We start from the raw sequence: 25,278 nt of genomic DNA, 5'->3' as shown, positions 1-25,278 counted from the left end.
ATTTCACAGCAGTTCGAAAAGACTGTAACGGTAAAAATTAGTGTCCCACCTACTTTGTCTGCAAACGCGGCCACTGCAAGAGCTGTAAGACGGAGTGATGAATAAATCTAATTGTAGTCTTTCGAAATATTAATATATAATATATATAATTTTTGTGTTGATTTTGCTAACTAATATTAAAGTGTTCTCCACTAACTCTCCGAAACTTGGAATTTACTCTTGATCCACAATATTTTATAATGGCTCTAAACGCCTAAGGCCTAATGCAAGTCACCTGCGGAAATGAAATCCTTTCGGAAATGGAGTGATGTAAATGTAACACTTGAAACAAAACGAAAAATAAATGAGCTGGGAGACTTGTTGTAGGCTCCTACAAAGTAAGTCCCGTTGAGGAATCCTAGCACTGCTGCGTTGCAGTTGCCGAATGATACTTCCATGTTTACGTATGAATTTTGTTGTGAATTGTGTCAGATTTGTGGCAACAGTTTAGATGAACGAAGAGAACAGAAACAGTCGCTACACGCGCAACATTCGTTTGCTGAATGCGTGAGGGAGGAAAACAATCAATGTCAACAAGTCCTTCTACTGGAACTTAAAACAGGGTGAACAGTGGCGTGCTCGAAAAATATTTGCCGCTACGACGAAAATGTCCCTGTTTCGCTATTCTAACAAATGAGGCTAATTTGAGAAGAGAGATTCGCCACGTTGATGAAGACTGTAATCCATGATGATCTACACAGTTTACCCCGAGTATTAACGCATGTGATGAAGTGAGAGCAGCATGTTGCAGTGAAAAATTTTTATACCGTGAAACATCATTACAACAATCAAATAGAATGTAATATCTGAACTGTCGTCCGCGTTGTGATTTAGCGGATAATGTTTTTCCGCTTTCCCTGTGTGCGGTGCCACTTGAAATACCAAACACTTCCGCTACATTTGTTACCGAAGCACCCACCGTACGAGCGCCAAGAATGTACCTACGTTCGACTTCACTTAGCTCTAACATAATGTATTCATAATAACACAGAACACTATTCGGAGAATGACTGGGACGTGCAAGATGTTGGGGACATTGTGAAGTGCCGTTCGTGGTCAACCTGCAGGCTTGGCCAGCATCTAAATTTACGTTCAAGCATTCATTTCTCGAAGTGTTTGCATATTTTATTCCGCCCTTTTTTATCACTAGTTTGAGCGACAATCCGCTGGACACCTAACCAAAAGAAGTACTGTAGTCTTCTTAAGAAAACCAATTTATTTGCCAAAATCGCTATCTTAACACAATTACTGGATTAGTAAATTCGTCAATTATGTATTGCCATCTTCAGATCTATAAAAAGAAAATGTGCCGAGCTTACAAGCTTACATTCATATAAAAAATGTAGTAGCATACACAACAGGCCAATGGCAATTACAATAGGTGATAGAATTTGCTTTAGTTGAAAACTACACAGTCGAAGTTTACAGAATTATGAAACAGGATTTGACCTTATTGGTCGGTTCCACTGCGAGCGAGGGATGACAGTTAACAATTATGAAATAGCAAACTATAAAACAAGCCCCTAAATGCTGTACGATAGCAATATAAAATATAACTGACGTACACAACATTTTAATAACAACATGTACCAGTATAAAATTACATATAAAATGTACCTTTCGTGTATATATTTTTATTTTAAATTTTCATCTCTAAATCAATGTGCCACCGCTGTATGTATAAAATTGTAATTGGATTATAGCCCTTAGACACCATTTCTAAGAATACATTGTAGGTCTATTTAAGAGAGAAATTAACAATACTGTAGTTACATTTATCGCCCGACTACGTTTTGTAACTGCAGTGATATTATATTTTCACATCCTGAATAAGTCAGCAAGAACAGAAAAAATAGTTTTAAATACTTTTTCAATTTATTTAGTATTCGTATTGTACCCGTGATGTAGTCGTCGGTTCATGAATTACGTACATATCAATACCCTGCATTACAATATTATGTTATTCTTATTGTCATAAGATCTACGATATATGCAAGGTAAAAGTCTTTTATTAATACTTAGCCATAACGTACATCACAAGATTATCTTCCTGTAACAAAATGGTTCAAATGGCTCTGAGCACTATGTGACTTAACATCTGAGGTCATGAGTCCCCTAGAGCTTAGAACTACTGAAACCTAACTAACCTAAGGACATCACGCACATCCATGCCCGAGGCAGGACTCGAACCTGCGACCGTAGCGGTCGCGCGGTTCCGGACTGTAGCGCCCAGAACCATTCGGCCGACTGGCCGGCCTCCTTTAACGTGATGACCATTTGGCGACATCGGTGTGGCAGTCCTTAGCTCGTGACCTAGGTCCTACACTAAATCACAATAGAGCTCTAATGGTAAAGCTGAAGGTCTATCACAATATCTTGATGCTACGTAGTCTGTTAATTCCAGTGTTACACCGAAGTGTGACCCGTTGCGTTAGCATTACTTTCCGATACACTCCAAATCCATCCGTCAGTTACTGAGTCGCAACCAACATAACATTATACCAGAAAGAGGCTAGCTGCGGCATGCCTCCGTCCTGTTCGTGGCTTTCGTATTCCTAGTTGTGACAGCACGTCTGGCATCCCACTGTAATGCCTCGACGTTCTTACAGTATGTTTTTATTTAAACTATACTTATTAGAGGTATTCGTTATTATGTCTTGACTTTGGAATGTATCCGTATGAGAGTTATTACGAGGGCGTTCAATGAGTAATGCAATACATTTTTTGTCTCGGAGAATTTCGGTTGAAAAAGCACAGAATTTGTTGTGTGACATCGTGGAATATTCTCTCTTCAGTTCCTTTAGTTAAGCCAAGTTTACACGACGACATTGGGTTGCCCCAGTCGTTGCGTGGAATGAGTTGCACGAAGTGGTTTCAAATATGACTGTAGACACGGCGACACCAGCATACACTTCAGTTTCGTCGTTTTGTGGGTCCCTGAGTCGTAACTGAAATGAAAGTTTTGGTAGCTGCACGTCGCACGAGTTGTGAGGGAGTTAAAGCTTGTTGCGTGGAATCGCCGCATAAGAAAAAAATAAGAAACGTGTTTCGATTCGTGAATGGATGAAGAAAACACGTCAGTTCTGTTGCCCAGCATCCTTGCTGAAATAATTTATAACTGAAGATCCAAGAAGTTGTTTTAATTATCTTAGAATGTCACAAGATCTGTTCACGTTTCTTCTAAATAGAGTAAATTATGCGATAAGGAATAAAGGTACTGTAATGCATGAAGCACTATCATCAGAACTGAAATTACATATCATATTGCGTGCATTACAATCGAGAACACTCGGCATGCTACAAGATAACAGTTTTAGTTGGTGATGACGCTATTTAATTAACATCATAATTATTACTATTAATGTGAATAATAATTGAACATTATTATCAATAATTATTCGAAGCAGGCAGCATTAAGAAGAGAATGGTTTGTAAAGTACTCTCTTGAAGACAGATATGTACAGTGGCAATATTTCAAAATTCAAACATATGTAAACGGGGAGCACTGCAGCGACGTTTTAAATAGATGGATATTGAATATAGAATGCAGCTTCTTGAATTTGTATAGCCTTCCCTCCTGTCAACAATATTCCTTTAACAAAGAGTTGGCCAACTCGAACGATGGGATTTTAGTCTTGTAGACGAGAGAATTGCAACAGCTAGACTTGCTTGCTTCTTAATTAAGTTGTATGTGTGCTCCTAACTCAATAAATTTTGCTCTGCAGTTCAGATACAGTCAAACCATATATGTTATGATCGCTCATGAAAGTCTCAGCGGCAGCAACATGATATTTTTGTAATCAGCATTACTGAAATCCCACAAATACCTATGCAAAGCATAGATATCCAAAAAGGGAACATTATCTCCGTGCCCCACTTCATATTTCAGTTCATGTACACTCTACGAACACACATAACCTCAAAACTCATGCAACTAGTGTCGCCAAAGTTGGAACACGCCAAAAGTGTTAAGTTTCATCAACGAGTTGCGCAAATTCGCGGCGCGCACGTGCAATGGGCGGTAGCGCAATTGCCTGCAACCTAGTGTCGTCGTGTAAATTAGGCTTTACATGCAGTTCCCAGACGATAAATGTAAACGTTTCCGAGAGAAAAGCGACCAATGTGACGATCTGGCATTACGTCATTACGAAAGAAAATGACGAAAACGGGAGGTTTTCTTAGGTTTTTCTACATATTAACACTTCTCGCATTTTCTCATGTAATGTAACTGCCAGACCGCGGTTAATGCAAAATCTTAAGGTCCTCGGTCAACTGCAAGGCACCAAAACCGGCCAATAATCGAATTTTCGATAACTAAAACTTGACTTGTACTACTTCTTACTTGCCGATGGCATCAACTTAGAAGCTTCTATTTTGTTGCTTGTGGTGCCACCGCATACCTCAGCACGCAACATAAGTTTCCAGACGATACGTAGCCTTCAAAATGGTGTCTGTAATGGAGATGCGTTCTAAACAGAGAACTGTCATTGAGTTTCTTTTGGTGGAAAACCAGAGCATCGCAGATATTCATAGGCGTTTGAAGAATGTCTACGAAGACCAGGTAGTGAACAAAAGCACGGTGGGCCGTTGGGCGTAGGATCTGTCATCATCATAACAAGATCGTGCTAATCTGTCCGATCTTCCGCGTGCCAGCCTGCCGAACACAGCTGTGACGCCTGCGGTGTTGGAACTTGCGAACACTCTTCTTCGAGGTGATCGACGGATCAAACTAAACATCTCAGTGCATAACTGGATGTCTTTGTTGGTATTGCCAACACATTCGTCCATCAATTGGGGTACTCAAAGACGTGTGCACGTTGGTTTCCTCGCCCCCCTTACGGAAGACCTTATAGAGCATCTGTGCGGAACTGCTCGCCCATCACTAGGATGATCGCTGTCTTTTGTCAAACATCGTCACGGGCTATGAAATATACACTACTGGCCATTAAAATTGCTACCCAAGAAGAAATGTAGATGAAAAACGGGTATTCAATGGACAAATATATTACACTAGAACTGACATGTGATTACATTTTCACACAATTTGGGTGCATAGATCCTGAGAAATCAGTACCCAGAACAACCACCTCTGGCCGTAATAACGGCCTTGATATGCCTGGGCATTGAGTCAAACAGAGCTTGGATGGCGTGTACAGGTACAGCTGCCCATGCAGCTTCAACACGATACCACACTTCATCAAGAGTAGTGAGTGGCGTATTGTGACGAGCCACTTGCTCGGCCACCATTGACCAGACGTTTTCAATTGGTGAGAGATCTGGAGAATGTGCTGGCCAAGGCAGCAGTCGAACATTTTCTGTATCCAGAAAGGCCCGTACAGGACCTGCAACATGCGGTCGTGCATTATCCTGCTGAAATGTAGGGTTTCGTAGGGATCGAATGGCGGGTAGAGCCACTGGAAGTATCACGTCTGAAATGTAATGTCCACTGTTCAAAGCGTCTTCATTGCGAACAAGAGGTGACCGAGACGTGTAACCAATGGCACCCCATACCAACACGCCGGGTGATAAGCCAGTATGGCGATGACGAATACACGCTTCCAATGTGCGCTCACCTCGATGTCGCCAAACACGGATGCGACTATAATGATGCTGTAAACAGAACTTGGATTCATACGAAAAAATGACGTTATGCCATTCGTGCACCCAGGTTCGTCATTGAGTACACCATCGCAAGCGCTCCTGTCTGTGATGCAGCCGCAGCCACGGTCTCCGAGCTGATAGTCCATGCTGCTGCAAACGTCGCCGAACTGTTCGTGCAGATGGTAGTTGTCTTGCAAACGTCTCCCTCTGTTGACTCAGGGATCGAGACGTGGCTGCACGATCCGTTGCAGCCTTGCGGGTAAGATGCCTGTCATCTCGACCGCTAGTGATACGAGGCCGTTGGGATCCAGCACGGCGTTCCGTATTACCCTCCTGAACCCACCGATTCCATATTCTGCTAACAGTCATTGGATCTCGACCAACGCGAGCAGCAATGTCGCAATACGATAAACCGCATTCGCGATAGGCTACCATTCGACCTTTATCAGAGACGGAAACGTGATGGTACGCATTTCTCCTCCTTACACGAGGCATCACAACAACTTTTCACCAAGCAACGCCGGTCGACTGCTGTTTGTGTAACTTACCTCATGTCAGCACGTTGTAGGTGTCACCACCGGCTCCAACGTTGTGTGAATGCTCTGAAAAGATAATCATTTGCATATCACAGCATCTTCTTCCTGTCGGTTAAATTTCGCGTCTGTAGCACGTCATCTTCGTGGTGTAACAATTTTAATGGCCAGTAGTGTAGGTTCATTACTTCTAACGGGGGACAAAAAGGCAATCCGTGATGTGGCGCCCCACCACCTTTTCTCCGAAGGAAAAGTTTAAAAGCCGCGACCTCAGCCGATAAAATCATGGAGACTGTCTTCTGGGACTCTAAAGGGGCTATTTTGTTCGCTGTCCTCCATCACCGGGCAACGATAAGCTGTGAAGTGTTATGCACGACCCTCAGGAAATTGAAGAAGCGACTTCAGCATGTTCGTCACCCCAGAAAGGCAAACGAACTTCTACTTCTCCATGACAAGGCAAGGCCTCTCACAAGTCTGCACATCTGGAGGAGCTTACAAAACGCCATTGGATTGTTCTTCCTCAACCACCCTACAGTCCGTATCTCAGACCTTCCGACTTCCATCTGTTTGGCCCAATGAAAGGATGCATTACGCAGGAAGCAGTACGTGTATGATGGGGAAGTTATTGATGCAGCAAAACTTTGGCTCCGACATCGACCAGTACGGTGGTACCTTGTGGGCAGAAGAGCCCTCGCAGATAGGCGGCCTAATGCTGTCACTTTTAACGGTGACTACGTTGAAAAATGTGGTTTTGTAGACAAAAGAGTTGGGAGTAATATAGTGTATTAGTAACCTGAAGAAAAACAATATGCCTTAAGAAAAAAAATGTGTTGCATTACCTACTGAACATCCCTCGTATTTTACAGAGTAAAGTCCTAATGTGATAGAACGGCATAGGGTTTGTATGATGTAACTAACATTGCACGGTTTTCTGGGTATATAATGTATGTCACTGAGCTGTCGTTCATGCCCTACCACATTTGTTATATGACTGTAACCTCGGCATACTGTTTTTTTTTTATAGATCTGAAGATGGCAGTGCATACTGCCGAAACTAGTAAGCCACATAGCAATCTTAGCAAATAAATTGGTTTTCATGAGAAGACTACAGCACAAATTTATAGAACGCCTCCTGCGCTGATTGATGACGTCAGGCAACCATAATTAAAAGGAGTTTCCACTTGTCCGTTGGACAGACAATATCGTTTCATCATTTCATTTGCGACATCGGCGATCGGGGAGTCCGTGTATAATTCGAATAACAATGCGTTCTCACTACCAGTTTCCTGTACGTAAACAATGGATGAATCGAAGTCTCGCCAACACCTATACGAATGTCTCCCTGACTAACCTCCTTTAATTGAAATGCTACGACCTCAGACATAGGTAACGAAAGAATTCCAGCCAAGCCTCTGTCTTCGACTGACATAGATGCGACGTCGATCTGCCAAAAACTGCAGCTTCTGGCAGTTTTCCCGATTTTGACTGATCAGGTCAATCCCACTGTGCGATGTTTGTTCCTCAATGCTTATGCTGCGTTCCAAGGCGCAAGGCTCGTGTTGACACAGTACAATGCTTGGCTTTCCAGGTATATTCCAGCAGCGTGTGACCCCCCCCCCCCCCCCCCTCCCCGCCACGGTCGCGTGACTGCCCGCTCAGCCTACCTGCACTCTTCGGCTGGAGCAGCTGCCTCCGCCCCCGCTATCTTGGCCGGCTCATCACTGTCCGCACCTTCTGTCTCTTCACTCGGCTGTTCGCCCTTGTCAGCGTCTCGCTCGACGGCTGGTACGCTCGGGGTCGACAGCACACCGACCGTCATTTGCTCCTCATCCTCTGACGAAGACGTGTCAGTGGTGCTGCCCTCCGACGAACTGGCCTCGGGGCTCGGTGGCTGCTCCTTGCCCATGCCCGCCACCTGCAACTACACTGGTGTCCAAAATTAAAGCACCAAACAAACTCCCTCACGATCTCTATTTATATCAGTGCTTAGAAGTCCACTTACTGAAAACAGGTAATCTCCCTGAAAAAAATACGTGGAGCCCCTAAAGTGAACGCACTATTTCCTTTGGAGTGCTGTAAATGGTGTGGAACTGGTGCCAGGCTATCGTACGACCTTGCACCGCTGACTTGAGCCACGGCAATGAAATCTTACGTATGTGTCAATCGGCTGTGTGAAATCACTGCACTAAGATGGGTTTACATGGAGACGTGACAGAATGGCAAAAAGGGGTTAACATGTTCGGACGTGTCAAAGACTATAAAATGATTAAAGATGCCCGATTTTTTGGTGTATCAGCGTGGGCTCTCCAACGGGTCTAACAAGAAGACCACACGGCAATCGGAATTTTCTAATTCTTTGTATTTATGGTACATTAAGTTTAGAACTCATTAAACAGCAATCTCCCCGAGCATTTCTTTGCAAACTCTCAAAAATTCTAGAGCAAATAGGCTTTGAAGTTCTTTCGAGCGTCTTTAATATCCTAAAGTACGTTGATTTGTCTACAAGCAGGGTGGCTCCACGGTGCCGGCACAGTAGCTCAGCATTTTAGGTCAGAGGCCTGTGTGCTCTCTGTAATAAAAAAAAAAAAAACCTGAGTCAACGAATCAACGATCAACTTGAACGGATGTATTATTATGACGTCAGCCCAGACGAAACGCAACGAATTAAATAGAACAAAATAAAAAAAGGCACAACGCTCGTTTGTCAAGTAGGGGGCCTGGGTTCCATTCCTAGCTGATGCAAATTTTTAAATAAAGGTGCATGTTCTACTGGAATTTCCATTAAGTTTAAAATGCGTAAAAATATTCTGAAGAATATCGGTAGAGCTCTGAGCTGCTAAATCACTGTGTCGCTGGTTCGAGTCTCGTTTCGGTCATTATGTTTTCGTTTTTTTACTGTTCAGTACGAATACCTGCGTCTTCTAAATGTAAAATTCATCAACTATGTAATAATCGACACATATCTGATTGTCAGCTTTAGAAAAAATGCTCGTCTTCTTATTTCTAATAACATATCGCACATAAAAATGCAGTACTCATTTCAAATAGAAATTCTCTACTACGGATCTCTGTTGAAGAAAAAATCGACAAATTAAATTTTTTCACCTTTATGTATTTTACGTATACAATGAAAGGAATAGCCGGACAGATCAAAATGTTGACAAAACTGAGTATATAAATGATTCTCTAGATTTAGAATTTGGACATGGAATGTAAGGTCAATCATGACAGGGGCAATGAAACAGCGTGGAGAAGAATTGGGTAAATATCAATGCCTAGTGACAGCAATCCAAGAAACGAGATTTCCTGAGGGTGTTATGAAGATTGGAGATACCCACACACTCTTTAACAGCAATGAGCAAAGTCTGGCCTGGGCTTCGAGGGTGGGATTTTCCGACCACAATAAAATGATATCGGAAGTCAACAAGTGGGCTCCAGTAAATGACCGCATCTGTTGGATGATTTTAAACGCTAAACCTTATAAGATCTTCTTAGTGAACTGTCATGTTCCATCAGAGGATGTTGACGAGGAAGCAAAGAACGATTTCTTCCTTGAAGTAGAGAATGTAGTAGACAGACTACTAAGACATTCCATTCGCTTGATAATGGGAGACTTCAACGCCCAAGTGGGAAGAGAAGTACAGTATTGTCAACGATTGGTCCTGACAGTATCCACGGAACAAGCAACGAGAACGGTATCAAACTAATAAACTTTGCCGAGACAAGGAGAATTACCATTAGAACCATATACATTCCCCGCAAAGTAGTTCATAAAGTTACCTGGGTATCCCCAGATGGAAGTACAATGAATCAGATCGACCATGTTCTTGTTGACCACGCGCGACCCTTCCACGGGGCGGATATGAATTCCGATCATTTCTTGGTGGTAGTCCAACTACCTCTGAAACTGTCTACCAAGTGTCGAAGAAATCCTGAAAAGATGGCCCGCTTTGACAAGGATAAGTTGGAGGATGTAGAAGCGAGACAAAGCTATCAGGATAACATTGCAGAAAACCTCACAATAAAGGAGAACCCTACCAACGTGGAAGACACAAGGTTAGTGTTGAAGAACGCAGTGTTACAGAGTGCAAGAGGAGAGCTTACTTGCCATCCAAAACGCAGAAGTAAACCTTGGTTCGATGAAGAATGTCGGGAATCTGTTGGGATAAGATCAATGAAGAGGGTACAGTGATTAGAAAATCTTTCAGAAGAAGCAAGGGTAGCCTACTGTGAAGCGAGGCGTAACACGGACAAACTCATGAGATAGAAGGAACGGGAACACCAAAAAAGATTGTTGAAAGCAGTAGAAGAGGCAAAGTCATCACACTCGTTTTTTCAGGCCTCACGATTTGCCAGCGGTGTCTACCGACAACTTACATTGGTTCTAACGAATGAGACGGGTGAAGTGGTATCACCAGAAGAACAGGCAAACATATTTAAAAAAAAAACATTTTGAGAACTTATTTAATCGGGACGTTCCACTGACGGCGACAACTCAGACTGGAGCCCGTTTTGATAGAGTAGAAGTCCTTGATCCAACAGAGGAAGAAATCAGTGTTGCCCTAAAACTATTCAAGAACAACAAGGCCCCAGGATGTAGTGGTATCACAGCTGAGATGCTTCACTTGGGAGGACAACTACTGACGGATCATTGAAACGATTAATATCCACCATCCGGGCAGCAGAAATAATTCCTGAAGAATGGAAGTGAGCAATTATATGTCCCATCTTCAAGAAGTGTACTGCTACCCAAGCATCCAACTACTGAGGAATTTCACTTCTTGAAATTGGGTGCAAAGTCTTTACAGATCTGCTGGTAAACCGAATGAAACCACTGGCTGAAGGAATTGTAGGCACATATCAATGTGCGATCGTCCCCGGACGGTCTATCATTGACCACATATTTACTTTAAGTCAGCTGATAGAAAAATTCTATGAGTTCAATTGGGAACTACATCTCATCTTCATAGATTTTCGGCAAGCTTATGACAGCATTGACTGCGTCACATTATGGGATACGTCAGAGGAACTTGGCATCCTATCGAAATACATCCGTCTAATTGCAGCTTGCTACGTCCAGTCAACTTCGAAAGTATGGTTTGGCAACCAACTATAACCACCTTTCCTTATCCAAAATGGATTGAGACAAGGAGATCGATTGCCGCCAACATTATTCAAGTTGGCCTTGGAAAAAGTAAGCTGTGACACTTTCCGAACCAGAGAAATGGAGATGGTGGGAGCAGACACAATTCTGCCATTTGCTGATGATGTTGTGATCATTGGCGACACTTTAGAGCAAATGTGTGCTGGTATTTCCCGATTCCTCCAAAATGCAAAGGATATTGGGCTAGAGGTGAACGAGGACAGAACTAAATACCTTGGAGTATCACATCGTCGAGTTCTCCCTCCTTCCATTGTAGTAGACGGGCATACCTTCGAACGAGTTGAAGGGTTTAAGTACCTGGGCTCAATATTAACCAACAAAAGTGAAATGACGAAAGAAGTGCATCAACGCATAACAAGTGACAATCGCGTGTTCTTTAGTCTGAACAATCTTTTTAAATCTCGTCTGACATCTCAGAAGAACAAAGTCCATTTGTACAAGACACTGATACGGCCAGTATTTTTAGATGGTTGTGAAACTTGGAGAACATCAGCAACGATAGAAGATTCAGTATGTGCGTTTGAAAGAAAGATCTATGGAGCCGTCTACAGTGACGTGGAAGGTAAATGGGAAAGAAGAAAAAAAGAAGACCTGAACAAGAGGTTTGGAAAGCCACACATTGGACGAATACTGGGACAGAGGCGACTGCAATGGTTTGGCCACATCTTACGAGCGGACGGATCCCTTCCTGTGAGAGTCCTCCACTCTCAACCCACGGGTAAACGCCCGAGAGGACGCCCAAGAACGCGGTGGAGTGATCGGGTGCCGACGATCCGTCAAGAAGTGGAACCGGCGGCCGTGGAGGATGCTGCTAGAGACCGAAAAAGATGGAGCGCCGTGGAGGATGCTGCTAGAGACCGAAAAAGATGGAGCGCCGTGGAGGATGCTGCTAGAGACCGAAAAAGATGGAGCGCCGTGGAGGATGCTGCTAGAGACCGAAAAAGATGGAGCGCCGTGGAGGATGCTGCTAGAGACCGAAAAAGATGGAGCGCCGTGGAGGATGCTGCTAGAGACCGAAAAAGATGGAGCGCCGTGGAGGATGCTGCTAGAGACCGAAAAAGATGGAGCGCCGTGGAGAATGGTGCTAGAGACCGAAAAAGATGGAGCGCCATCTGCAGCAAATACCTCCTTCTCTTGTGATTGACAGACATTCCTTTTATTGGGGTTTTTGTGATTGTAATGTTTTTTTCTTTCCTATTGTTCTTCTGCTGTAGGCCTCAAAGGCCCGTTAATGCAGTAAATGATGATTATGTATTTAACTCTTCACAGAAATGCCCATAGAAGATGTCCATTTGTTTAAAAATTTGCGTTGGCTAGGAGTCGAATCCGGGCCCCCCAGTTGGCAAACGAGTATTCTACCGCTGGAAGAATCGTCCTAGGTTTAGTGTATTAAAGACACTCGGAAAATCTCAAAGTCGATATTTTCGAGAATTTGGTTTAGTGTATTAAAGACACTCGCAAAATCTCAAAGTCGATATTTTAGAGAATTTTTGAGAATTAAATCTAACAGCTATGGGTGATTGATATTTGAGTTCTGAACACCGTGTACAATAAATATACAATAATCCGACTACCATGTGGTCTCCTTGCAAGACAGTTAGTATACCGCTCGCAGGCACGTAACACGGAGTATGAACAGTAGTCGCAAACAGGTCCTGATAGGGACCAGAGAGAGTGTTGTTAATGACAAGTGGTTTCAAATATGACCGTAATTGCTGCCGTCAGCAGAGGTGTACAAATTCTCTCCTTCCAGCCTGCCTGCCCGCATCTCCGCCGCGACCGTTAAAACCAGCTCAGCCTGCCGCAACGCTCGCTTCCGCTCATCCTGATATAGGTTTCCAGTGATTTCCCTAAATCTCTTTAGGCAAATGCTGGGATGGTTCCTTTGACCCAAGGGAACGACCAACTTCCTTCCTCATCCTTCCCTAATGCGATGGGGAACCTCGCTGTTTGGCTCCCTCTCCGAAATCAACCAGCCAACCAACCTGGCGCAACGGAGACACGAGTACACGTGTACCGAAGCACTGTCGTTAAGATAGGCCAGCCTGGGTTTCCGCATGTCTGGCAAGCTTCACGGTGCCCGTACAGCCAGCTGCACCGGCAACAGTCTGCGCTGTCAACTCAACGTGACTACTCGAATACCCAAGTATGTCTTTGCGTGTGTAGTTTCTCTGCAGCTCATTTATCACAACGTTAGAAGCAGCAAATTGAAAAAACTAAACTTAAAGTCGACTGACAACAAATTAAAAATTGGGGAACGTACACCTGTTACGAAACAGAGCGCAAGTCCAGCAGATGAAACTTTTTGGTGTGTTTATGAGGCAACTTCATAGAAATTGGTAAGTGTCTAGCTTCGTAATTTGTGTAAAAACTAAATAAAACTCGTTCGGGAACCTCGAGTGTGTTACGTCGTGTTTGTAAACTTGAGCAGCAGTTTCCTCAGTCCATAAATATTATGAAAGAGGACAAAGACTTAGTGGCAGACGGGCGTGTGGAAACGTGTGCTCAGGACTTGAGCAGTGTATAGGCTTTTTAAATTTAGGACAAACATTGATTGAAATAGGAAAAAATAGTTCAAAAAATATGAAAAACCAGATTCTTGTGGTATGAAACGTAGTGCGAAGAAAGCTTAGTATGAAAGAAAAGCTTCTTCTTACAGACATGTACTTTATAAAGTGCGGTATATGAAAAACTAACTTCGCCTTTGGTAAAATGCATTTGGAGAATTTAGAAAATACTATTTTGGCCACTTAGAACGAATTCAGCCAATACACATCTTGGAAAAAGTCATATTTTGCGAAAACAAAGTACGTTTACAGAAACTAGACTTAGAAAAATTTGCTTTAGTTGGCATTGCATTATATAGCTCACGTTCTTAGGCGCAAAGTACCCCGACTTTTAGAGATGGTTCTGCTTACTACACAAAGCATGTATTAGACATGATCTTATGGCTCTAAGCACTACGGGACTTACCATCTGAGGTTATCAGTTCCCTAGACTTAGAACTAGTTAAACCTAACCAACCTAAGGAAATCACACACATTCATGCCCGAGGCAGGATACGAACGTGCGACCGCAGCAGCAGCGCGGTTCCGGACTGAAGCGCCTAGAACCGCTCGGCCACAGCGGCCGGCTGTGACCTTGTGATGTTTCGAAATGAGAATAGCCAGACTAGTCGAAAGAGGACGATGTTGCAGAGAAAACCATTCATATCGAAATAAATAAATACGCCTGATATACTTCGAAAATAAAGAAAAAATACGAATGAAATTCACCAATTTCTGGCCAACAATGATACAAAAGGAATACATATTTCATTGAGCCTCCGTCTGTGATAATCAGGTAAAAAAACACTTAACATCAACTTCTGAAACCTACTCCTAACCCTACAATGAAAGCATACCACTAAATCTTGGCTTGGACGGGAGTAGAGCAGCCTGCCCGTTCAGCCGATTACGTGTGCCGGCTTGCCTGCCTGGCTAACTGGCAATCACGGGTAGGTTAAAAGAGGAATGTGTACACCTCTGGCTGTCAGTAAATGCAGATCCAACCCTTCTAGATTACAAGCGAAAATTACGAAGGGAACTGCATACAGTGGACATTTGTATTCGAGTTCCTCGTAAAAAATCATTGGTCTATGCAGTAGATAACGCTGCACCTCTTCAGTGGGATAAACCGTACAGCAACTGGACAGCAGCTGACTGGAAGTGTGTAGTGTGGTCGGACAAGTCACAGTTTCACCTGTTTTCAGATGATGCAAACCATCTGGTGCATCGCTGCCTCTATGTGGCGTTTAACCCATACTGTGTAAATAAATTAGTTCAGGCTGGAGGAGGTTCTACGATGTTCTGCGAGAGCTTTTGTACCGTGAGTTCGGATTATTTATTCAAGTTACCATGAACATGGTCGAGAACGTTTAGCATAATATTCTTGGTGACCATGTGTTCCCAATCTTGTTTATTTCCGTGATGGGTATGCTATGGACCGTCCAATCTTCCAAGATGATAACAATCTTATTCACAGGACTGCACGCATATGTTCAGGTGCCCCATCGTACCTTGACTGGCCTTCTAAAGCTAACGATCTTAATACCACACGAGAGGTCTGGGACTATTTAGGATAGCAGATGAAATGTACCGATAAACATGTCAGCAATTTGTTAGCTCCCCTGGATCTAGTGACCAACGTGAAGGTTGAGCTGGATATGCCGTGGATGAACAGATCTGTGGATTTTCATCCTCGGCGAATTGAGATGCGACTTTGCACTATATTAGCGCAATGTCGCCTGGTTGAGCCTAACTATTTATTCACAGTGCTTATGATGTACCCACTGTACAAGAGCGTATTGTACATAGGAAACATGGCCTGCAGAGACTAGAATGCGCCAATTTAAATCCATTGCTCGTGGCAGGTCACTATAGTTTTGCAGATTGTAGTTAATTCACTGTACCATAAAGCAAACAGTGGAAGGCAGTAGCGAGACTGAAGACTGGGCAGCTGACACTGTTATGGGCTCATGAGACTGATGCAGCCATATGAGTAAATGAAATTGGCCTGCTGATGTACCAATTATGTACCAATTTCTAGACATGAAAATGTATAGAAAGAATCGAGTAACGCATCCCAGTAGTGCAGACTGGCAAATGTCTAGTGATTATTTTGTCCCACTAGGTAAATAAACCCACGGCAGTTCTGTGCGCTGGTTTCTATTGTTTCTATTCAACATCGTTGCAGATATTGGAGGACACGAATCCGAAAAGACAGTGTACAGAAGGTTTTGTCACCCCAATTTTGTATAATATGTCAGTTTCTCTATTGCAAGACTTCAGAGAAGAAATTGGTTCAAGTGCATTACCTAAAACGGTAAATAGTAGGACCATGTGCTTTGAGTGACCAAGGCCATTTCCAGAATCTAAATTTATTAGAGTAGATCGCAGTAGATGAACCGGTGTTACCTCCGTAGCAGTGGCCGCGAAAACACGCATTTTAAAAGAAGTGGAATCCAGAGGTTGCCAGATATAGTAATCTGACGGTAGACGGTATTTTCATCATCATTATCTGACTGACAGCGGGAAGCAAGGTGACAGCAACGAGTGTACTATGTACCACTGTCCAAGGTTAGACCTCAAGCTGTCTACAATATCTCATAGAGTGAGACCATCAGACACTGTTCTTGGTGAGCCGTCCGGCGAATGCATATCTTTGTTCGGCCATCCTCTTGAACTCAGTCGACAAGTGTAGGCTATGTGTCAGTTTCGGTTGCATAATTTCCGTTTTCTTTGTTTCCACAAACAAAATAAAACACGAGGCTATAGCTTACACCCTTTATCGCAGTGAGCTATAAGAAATGGTTATACTTAAAGCAGAACAATCATAGTCTGCAAAGAAAATATATGTTATGAATGCTAAAAAGGAAACTTCACCGATCGGGGACTTACTACCCGACAATGGTTTTTCACTACACTTCGTTTTACCATAAAGGAGATTGAGGGGGATGAATATCTTTGGACGAAGTCAATCTATTAAAAGAACAATTACTGTTAGGTTCTATAGTGAGATGCGAGCACCATATGTTAGGTCATTTCGAAGTAACGAGCAGCTAGATGCTTCTTTCCTGGAAACTAGTGATATTGATGACATAGGGTGGCTTGCCGTTTTGATGCAGCCATACAAAACGTGCTCGCTATGCCGAAGCAGGACTGAGCTGCTTCATGTCAACCTTCAGTGGTTCTGCATTGCTGCTACAACACGCAATTGATGAGATACATAGCTATCAGGTTACTATGATACTCGAGAAGGTCGTACATCGTACTGAACTGAAATAGACGGTCATCTGATAAATAATCTGTGTGCCTGGGAGAGTAATTAAAGACAGCATTAAGGGGGGACGTTGATGAAATTGACCAAAAATGTCAACTGTCTATTTATTTTTTATTTGTTAGTACAAGTCATGGACAATAAGTTCCCAAAGTGTCAATGTGCAACTCGCATTCGAAGTGCCTGAAAATTAATTAAAAGTGTGACGTGGCCTGCCTGACACGCCCACGTTTTGAAGCAGCACTTCAATACCAGCTCAGTGAACAACCATTCTGTGCATTACTTTCAACCAAACGTGTGTAGGATACATTTAGAAGGCCGTGATACATACTCTTTGGTTTTATAGATCATCATTGACTCTGTTCCGTATCTTATAAACAATAACAAACTAGCTGCATCGCTTATAACGAAGCGATTCTTTCTTTGCCTTGTGGTACTGACAGAGATTTATACAAGTGTTCGATTCTTTCTTCATTCAGTTATGCCACGATCATAAAGAGTGTATAAAAAACTGAATAAACTACGTTTGAATAAGTTAGTGAATGGAAGACGTGAGGACCAACGACAAACCAGCTATGAGGCTACGTCCAAAGTAAGAACATCTGCTGAAAATGTGAACTCGTCTCCTAGCAGCTCCAAGCGAAAAATTGGTGAGATTTCCTCATATTCTACGACAGCTAGAATCCTGAAATTTTGTACACACATTTCTGTAAACCTAATAAACGTTATCTCAATAGCAAATTTTGAAATTCTGATTGCAAGCTCAGATATGGGGCAAAGTGTTGGGAATTTTGCATGAATTTAAAATTGCGCTTGTGGAATTATAATTACAAAATTATGAAAATTTTCCTGTTTGACCTATTCCAAAAACCTCATGAGAGAAGCTTACAACACATAAAGAGATGGAACAGAGAAATTTTTCTAGAAATCTCTTGAATACTTTCTGAGAAAAAGGAACATACATTATTTTTTGAAAATAAAACTTCAAATTTCATTAAAAAAGCTGAATATATATAATCTAAGGATTTTATATGTAAATGTGTTACTTTCATGTAAAGCGTGGTACAAAATTTCATTGTCATATCCCCTAAACTGTGGATTTGGTGCACTTTTGAAATAGTGTGTGTTTTTCATCAACGTCCCCCATTAAAGTCAATACTGTGTGTTTGATAACTTAAGTTTTCCGAGATATTCATACTGAAGTGCACTTTTCACAATTTATGCATTCCCTAATGCGTTGCTTTTATTTTGGTCACCAGAGTAAATCTTGCTTCGTGCTATTCCATGGCAGAACGATTAAATTTTATTTCAAATGAATGACTGTATTTGTTACAAGGCAATCTCAGTGATGTTTGCGTTAATGATTTACAGCAACAATTAACTAGAATGTGCCCAGAATAGGTATGCCGATCTTGCTTCGAGAAGGAGATGAACTAAATGGGTGCTACGGGAGCAACACTACGAAACGAACATGTTTTATACCGTAAAATAACCGTTGCACGCTCTTCGTACAATGGCACGATTGAACCGTTTCTTTGTTAGTCACAGATCGATAGCTCTTTGTTTCAACTATAAAAGAAACATGTAAAGCTGAAAAATTATCGCCTTCCAAGGTTAGAATTAAACAGACACCTATCACACTATTGTTTTTCAAGACTACAACACTATGAAGGAAGTATGTAAACAGTGCGAAATCTACAGGACATTAAAATCAGGGTAACAGGCATAAATTACCATTCTTTTTCTCTTCTTCAAACCTATCTACCTCTTATATATCTCTTTCACCCCATTCTATCGTCTTATGTCTCTGCTCGATGAGAATAACTCACAAGCTGCAAGAATATAACGAGAAAATTCCCAACTAACTGACATTCACAAAAGAAATGTATGTTTACTTTCATATACTTAGTCACTATTATTATTATTATTATTATTATTACTATTATCATTATTATTATCATTATTATCGTTGATTGTTATAATTATTTTTATTGTTATAACTATCATTGTACTACTGTTATAATCTCAAATTTTTTTCGTTTGACATCAATACTGCATAATACGTTAAATGTTCTTAATGTTATTTAGTAACTGTAACTCGTTCAATCTGAGTATGCCTGGTTAGGTGTAAGAGAGGGCCTGAAGGCCCTAATCTTGCCAGGTAAAATAAATGCATAAATAAAAATAAATAAATAAATAAATTGTTACAAGTACAGTAAGATAGGGTGAACGTAACCTGAACAGTGAACCTCCATGATATGCCTGGAAGTACACGAGTTGGACAAAATGAAGTGAAAATCCAGATATAAAACGCTCATGTTCTGGAGCTGGTTTTCTGACTTTTGCATGTAACGCACTGAGGTTGTCTCCTGTGTCCTCCTTTTGTCTCCTAAAGTGTTCTGAGCCATTAATACGCCCGTAATCGTCGTGACGTTGTATTGAGCCACGTTCATAATCAGGTTATATAGACCTCTAAACAGGGAACGAGGACAAATTGTCGGTGCCTATGTAGTTGATGGTTTCTTCATAGTGTTGCAGTCTTGAACAACAATAGTGTGTATAGGTATCTGTTTAATTCTAACTTTCGAAGGCGATAATTTTTACAGTACTTACAAGTCTAGAACTGCAGTATCTGGTATCATGACAGCATACAGACTTGAGGAAAAATTTCATCTGCTATTTATATATTTACAGAAAAAATAAACTTACTGACAGGGGCGCAAGGCTAATAAAGAGGACTATTACCAGTAACAAGAAAACTGCAGTCATGAAAGTCGGTTAAGTATATTATCCCTCAGAGAATACAGTTTCAACGGAAATACTTCAATGGGAGGCGCGTAAGCGAAACAATTCTTGGTAGAACTGTTATTGCTCAATCTGTCGTAAACAGTAGTATTAAGTGTAGGCTGCAGACCAATGGGAACACATGACGATTCTGGTTTCTATGTTCTCGTCTACCACAGGATGCGTTTGTGTGCAGAAGCCTTAGACGAAGCGTTTAGTTTTCAGCTATACCAATCTGAAAGGAAAGGTCGCTGGTAATTTCTGTGAAACAATATTACACGATAACACTTACTGATTAGCGCATGCATTATCCGCAACATCTTCTGTTGAAGATTACTTTGTAAACGACGAGAACAAAGTAACGCGTCGTCCATGACTTCTTCAACTGACAGATTTGAAGTCTGTACCGAAAAAAGAATTAAGAGCCTGTTAGCTCTCTGTAGCATCTCCTAAGCAGTTGGAGCTGTTTCTTTGTGAAGAATGCTATGAACTTCTGTAGACACTATTCTAAATTTATGTGCATCGATACCCAAGAGGAGTCTTGCTGTTTTGTATGCCAAACAGTGGCCCTAGACCATTCTATTTGGAAGTTCATATTACTTTGTCTAACCTTTGTAAGGGGATATCGAGAGCGACAACGTTTAGTATTTTTGTCCACTACCCAACTTGCCTGTGAGATATATTACGCCACAACGACTTCAGTAGCTTCCCTGTTACCAAGTTTATGAACATGAAGAAGATTTTTGTGAATATGCTTTATGTATAGTGGAATTTCAATCTCTAACGTAACATTTTTGTTGTGTAGGAAAAACTTGGCATCGAGAGAACAGAACGTGTGATAACTAACGCTGTGGATAGTCAGATTGATGCCACAAGAGATGACATACGCCTAACCTAAATAGCAGTGATGGGTCATGGAACCGAAACTTGGATGCTGCCATAGTGACATATTTGCCATTGTCTGTAGCTACTTTTCATCGGCTTTTGCTATACCGTGGGCTGCGCATAAGATATGTCTCTGACACCTCCTGCTAGTTTAGATTCGCAGTACTAAGCCTTTAAGAACGAGATCCATCATATGAAGGGCCCAGTCATAGCATGCTCTCATCATGAGACACATTTGTTTGCGCACTGACAGTACATTGTGACCTTCTCCTCTTTGATAGATGAGATTTCTGTGTGACGACGTTTGGGAGTATTGAGCATATTGACCGTAGTGCGGTGTTTAACTTGTGTGCATCAGTCTGAGAGCAAATTCTTGTGTATACTTTTCAAATCAGCCAATACGTCCGAACAGACGCTAATGAACATACAAAGTAGAAGTAATAGTGAGGATTTGTCTGCTCTTAGTTTGTTAGATAAAGGTTGTTGCGCCGCAGTCACGCCTGAAAACGCAAGACAGATTATTTTTAAATTGATTTCGAGTTTGAGAAAAAGTGGCAGCAAATATGACTTTCGTCGATATCGTAATGGTCGCAAAATCAATTACATCCTGTGGAATATTATTCAGTGACATAGTCAGAAGAAGCTCAGTCTTTCAGTGGATTCAGTTTTTCACTCAGTGTCACTTACAGAAGACAGCAATAAAATTGTTCTGCTGTTAGCTCGAACAATATTCCGTTTCGTCCCATGCGAGTACATGTAAAGATAACACATATGATCAATACTCTAGTTTTCTTCGATGATTGCTCGTAATTCCCTATGTAGCTCAAATATGCGTGAATTCCTAAGGGACCAAACTGCTGAGGTAATCGATCCCTAGACTTACACACTACTTAAACTAACTTATGCCAAGTGCAGCACACACACCCATGTCCGAGGGAGGACTCGATCCAAGATAGGGAACATGACCAAAAACAATTTTGCGAAGTTGCAAAAAACCGATTTGCTTAAATAAATAAAAAAACTATAGCCCCAATCGAAAAATGTTACAGGAGACAATTGTAGGGCCTAAAAATATCTATCAACTGGTTTTTATAAGTATCACTTTATTCTTACGCTTCGCGATATATTGAAAAAACGTTAAAAATCTGATTCACTGTAGCTCGTTAATACTCACGTCCCCATACTTGCTATTTAATGTAAGTATAGCCCGCGGTTAATAAAAAAAGTATACTTGTTTGAAAAAGAAAAAAAAATATTTTTCGAGATACATAGATTTATTGAAAAAAAGGCGCTGTCGATAAATGGCTAGATCTCCTCAGCGACTGGCCCTGCTGTAACGGTTCTAGGTTTTTTATTTCGAAAAAATTGTGCTACCAAAGTATTAAATAATTTTTACGATTTTATCAATTGTAGGGATCAAAAAATTACTTCCAAAAGCTTGCAATTTCATTGGACGTGTTTTAATTAATTATCTCAATTTTTAATTTTATGATAATAACTTTCAAAGAAAGAAATTGTAGACTTTTTCCACGAATTAAAAAATAATAATTTTTACGACCTGGAACCGAGCTAACTTCATTGTTTAAAAATGTTTAGTGGACGCAATTAACATTTTACAGGGGTGCACTTGATGAATTCTCTCAAATACACGAATGTGAAAAAATTGCGACTCACCGCAGTTTGAAAACTTTGACACTCCTTGTAACATCGAAAAAAAAAACAACCGAAAGCTCTGTTGACGCTTGCAACCAACTTCTCAACAAAACATTGCTAAGACACAAAGTGAAAAAAATATTGGCAATTTCTTTCTTTAAAAGATATTTTCATAAAATATAAAATGAGGTAATTAGTTACAAAACAACGCCTAACAAAAGTGCAAGTTTTTCATAGTTAGGTTTTGATCCTTATAATTAACAAAAATCGTAAAAATTATTTAATGGCGTGGTATCACAACTTCGCTGAGAAGATATAGCCGGTTATCGAGAGCGCCCTTTTTTCAAAGAATCGGTATATCTTGAAAAATTATACATACTTTTTTTAAAAAAAAAATTCAAACAAGTACGAACGAGAGTCTGCAGAGATGAGCGCCAGATATCAGTTTTTGTAACCTGCGTCTTATCGTCGAAACGATGGGACGCCATTGGTCCCATGAATGGTTCTATCATTTCCGATCCACAGATACCGTATCTGAACGAATATCACTACATTAAGAAGCTGCAGGGTGCTAAATGATATGCTCCATTTAATGCATTACTGTAGGCATATTCCAAGAGTGGAAGATTTCCTAACTTGGAATACAATGCCCCTAGGGTACCGGCTGCTTTCCTAACCAGGAGCGAATTATATAGTTTGAACTGTGTGCTTCGGTAGTTTAGTTTCTTGAATTTCTGCATTTTGATTTAACAATAATAGACACAGTTCCCGCATTTTCGTTTGTGTCGGAAAGTACACCGATTTTGTGACATTTTACAAGTCCTTATCAGGAGCGTATTATTTGTCTCACCTGAGTGCTTTGGCAGTTTAGTTTGCGTGTTTATCTAATTTATTAGAAACAGTTCTTGTGTTTTCGTCAGTGTCTACAACAGAGTTCCTTAGCGTACGTCGATAGCCCTTTGACTGTGTAGTGTAGTTTTCCACGGTCTTGAGTGTGGATAGGGACTGTGATTGCTTTGTACGGATGCGAGCCGAGTTGGTGACACTTCACCCTCAGCTCTAGGCTGTGATGGCTTCGGTTACACCGTTTGAGGCTACAGTGGATGGACGTCACTGTTGTGATCCGTCCATGGTAATCCAGTGGACGTCCAGCACGGCTCAAGTGTCCACTGATCGGACCGCACATGGCCAACCCAGTTACTGTTCGCACTGAGGTTGATCCCTCACCCTTGGTCGAGTGAAAGGTCGCCTCAAGGCATGGCAGGTGGCGAAAGACTTCCCAGTGAGCCGAACGTAAGACCTCTGCGATTAGGCTGACCAACAGGTTCCAGGTGCTGTCTGTGGCTGACACTGTCCCTCAGCCAGATGCAGTATCTTGTGCTGTTTAAGAGCCTGCCTGCAAGACCCACGGAATCACAGAGGGCGGGGTAAACCCTTGGGGATAGGGCGGTCGATGAGGGGAAGAAAACCAATGTGCACTCTGTGTGCATACCAGATGAAGTCATTCCAGACGTGGAACGGGTTTCCGGATGTCATGAAGAGCATAGGATGCAGCTAACTGTAGGTTGTGGCTCACGTCGGTACAAAAGATGTGTGTCCCTTTGGATCGGAGAGATCCTCTCTAGTTTCGAGCGGCTATCATAGGTGGTAAAGGCTGCCAGTCTTACTTGCGAGATGAAAGCAGAGCTAACCATTTGCAGCTCCGTCTACGGGACCAATTGTGTACCTCTAGCACAGAGCCAGATGGAGGGTCTGAATCAGAGGCTCAGACGTTTCTGCGACCTTGTAGCCTGCAGATTCCTCGACTTGAGCCATAGGATGGTGGGGTTTCGAATTCCACTAAATATGTCAGAGCCGATTACATACAGGAGGCGGCTATACGCGTAGCAGGAGCTGTGTGGCGTGGACTGGTTTTCTTTTTTTTAGCTTAGAAGGTCTCGGGAAAACACAAAAATCGCTTCACTTTCAAAGGGTGCAGGTCGAACACAGGAAGAACGTAGATCAACGAACCATTCTCGCAGCTGTGTTGGAGAAATACCAGAGCTCCAACGCTAATAGAAAGCACTTGTGCTCAAATCGTTATAGGCACTGAAAGCTGGCTAAAGCCGGATATAAGTTCAACAGAAGTTTTGCGAAGGACCTAACGTTCTTCAGAAAGGATAGGCTAAACACAGTTGGCTTTGTCGTGTCTGTTGCTGCTAAAAGTAGTTTGTCTTGTAGCGGAATTGAAGTGGATAGTTCCTGCGAGTTAGTATGAGTAGAGGTCATTCCTGGCAACGGAATAAAATAATAATTGAATACTTTTACCGTCCTCTCATCTCAGATGATATAATTGCTAAAAGACTCAAAGCAAACTTGAGTATATTTCAGACACGTACCCGGCTAATGCAATTACAGTTGGTGTTGACTTCCATTTACCCTCCAAAAGTTGGCGAAAATACATGTTTAAATCGGGAGGTACGCATAAAACATTATTCGAAATCGTACTAAACGCATTCTGTGACAATTACTTCGAGCAGTTAGTTCATGAGCCCACTTGAATAGTAAACGTTTGTGGAAACACGCTTGACTTCTTAGCAACAAATAACCCTGAGAAAATAACAAGCATTGAAACGGATACAAGGGTTAGTGAACTCAGAGTTGTCGTAGCGAGACTGAAAACCATAACTCTAAAATCCTCCAAAAATAAACGAAAAATATACCTACTGAAAAAAGCAGATAAAAATTCTCTTGACGCATTCCTGAGAGACAAACTCCACTCCTTCCAAATTAACGCTGTACCGGTAAATGTAGGCCAGATGT

At 41.7% G+C, this 25,278-nt stretch overlaps 2 protein-coding genes across 2 annotated transcripts in view; one reads left to right on the top strand and one right to left on the bottom strand.

The window, feature by feature from the left end:
• The window catches only part of LOC126272636 (uncharacterized), a 354,968-nt gene that overhangs the window by 112,758 nt on the left and 216,932 nt on the right, over positions 1–25,278 (top strand). The gene's annotated exons all lie outside the window — the stretch shown is intronic.
• LOC126272629 (myristoylated alanine-rich C-kinase substrate-like) overlaps positions 1–25,278 on the bottom strand; it is a 141,343-nt gene that overhangs the window by 35,719 nt on the left and 80,346 nt on the right. Inside the window, exon 2 of the mRNA XM_049975599.1 lies at positions 7,838–8,088. Coding sequence (XP_049831556.1) covers positions 7,838–8,079 — 242 coding nt within the window. The 5' untranslated portion in view covers positions 8,080–8,088. The remainder of the gene's footprint in view (positions 1–7,837; positions 8,089–25,278) is intronic.

Source organism: Schistocerca gregaria, chromosome 1 (genome assembly GCF_023897955.1).
Source record: "Schistocerca gregaria isolate iqSchGreg1 chromosome 1, iqSchGreg1.2, whole genome shotgun sequence".
Taxonomy (NCBI): Eukaryota; Metazoa; Arthropoda; class Insecta; order Orthoptera; family Acrididae; genus Schistocerca; species Schistocerca gregaria.
The sequence above is the reverse complement of the archived record's forward strand: the minus strand, read 5'-3'. Positions and strand labels throughout refer to the sequence as shown.